The sequence below is a fragment of the Pteropus vampyrus genome, unplaced genomic scaffold (assembly GCF_000151845.1).
Source record: "Pteropus vampyrus isolate Shadow unplaced genomic scaffold, Pvam_2.0 Scaffold464, whole genome shotgun sequence".
NCBI lineage: Eukaryota > Metazoa > Chordata > Mammalia > Chiroptera > Pteropodidae > Pteropus > Pteropus vampyrus.
Genome location: NW_011889245.1, coordinates 170,632 through 172,019, shown reverse-complemented (window position 1 = coordinate 172,019; position 1,388 = coordinate 170,632). Strand labels below are relative to the sequence as shown.

The 1,388-nt window shown below is 58.9% G+C and overlaps 1 protein-coding gene across 1 annotated transcript in view; it reads right to left on the bottom strand.

Moving 5' to 3' along the window:
- The window catches only part of LOC105306913 (CUB and sushi domain-containing protein 1-like), a 185,200-nt gene that overhangs the window by 34,626 nt on the left and 149,186 nt on the right, over positions 1-1,388 (bottom strand). The window contains exons 35-36 of the mRNA XM_023524454.1: positions 1,189-1,365; positions 406-585 (exon numbers count right to left, since the gene is read on the bottom strand). Coding sequence (XP_023380222.1) covers positions 406-585; positions 1,189-1,365 — 357 coding nt within the window. The remainder of the gene's footprint in view (positions 1-405; positions 586-1,188; positions 1,366-1,388) is intronic.

Here is a 1,388-nt window from a genome sequence, read left to right as displayed (position 1 = left end):
CCGGGCCGCTTCTCTCTCCACCCCGACTCAGCTCCCTGCGACCGCTCCCCACGTGTCTGCCACACGCCTTCACGTCGCCGGGGGCCACGTGTCCACGTGGCAGAGCGAAGCGCTGGGATTCAAGTCACAGACTTCGGGGTGGCCTGGCGGCCGCTCCGCCCCCCACCCCTCCAGGCCTGAGCCGGGGCCCCCGCCCTCCCGCGCTAACGCGCTCTGAGCCAGTTCGTGCACCGGTGACGCCGAGATTAAACCATTAAGAGCGTGAAGTGATTTCTATTTGCGGATGAGTGGTAAGGACCGTGAGAATTCCTGGCGCACGGAAGCCCCGCGTAAATGCTGGAAAACGAAATACAGCGATTCGGCAGCCGGGCGCCTGCGCGAGCAGGCCGGGCCGTGGCGACGCACCTCTGCAGGCGGGCTTGCTGTGGTTCCACGTGCCGTCCTTGGTGCAGCGGATGGTGGGCGACGTGGCCGGCTCCATGACGTAGCCGGGGTTGCACTGGTAGCTCACAGTCTTGTTGAAGGTGAAATCTGCCCCAAACTGGACGCCGTTGGCCAGCGTGCCTGGGTCCCCACAGCTTATAACTGATAGGTGGGAAACAACGAAAAATTAGAGAAATGCAGAATTATCCTCAAATGAATTAGTCACGGTTTCTAGTCAAGTCACTCCCTTTAACTCGAAGCGATTAATCTGTGACTTATTACGTAGCCGTAGCGCAGTCTGACGCCTGCCCCGCCCCGCGGTCAGGCGCTGTGTTTGGAGTTGCTCATGACTCTCCCTGGGCTGTCGCCCGTGGGTGCCGGCGGCCATCCTCGCCTAGTCCCTACCGAGGCTCCGTGTGCCATCGGTCACACGCAAAGTTACGGGCGGCGCCGCGGGCCGCAATCACAGCCAAACGCTTTCCTACTCCCTTGGGGCCTAAGCGGTCTGCAGAGACAACGAACCTATTTATTTATTATTTTGGCCTCAGTTTTACAATATCCAGCCCCACTGGCCGTTTTAAGTAGTTTCGACCAAATAAATAAGTAAGTAATAAAAAAAAAAACTGAAAGTATCTAATACACAGTCGAAATATCCAACTCTTCTCTGCCTTTTGTCTCTATGTATTAAAAAGTCAGGACCACACTTTAGAAACAAATCTAGACGTCACGCGCGTCCTCGTGTGACCCGGGCGGCCAGTCACTAACTCGTGCAGTCGGGAGCCGAGCCGGTCCAGGTCCCGTTGGCCGTGCAGTGCCGCGTCGTCAGCCCCGAGGTCCTGTAGCCGTCCCAGCAGGCGTAGATGACCGAGCTGGAGAACAGGACGCCGTCGCTGCTGACGATCACGCCGTGGGCGGGCGTGCCAGGGTTCCCGCAGGACACGGCTGCGAGGGACACAGAGCGGTCA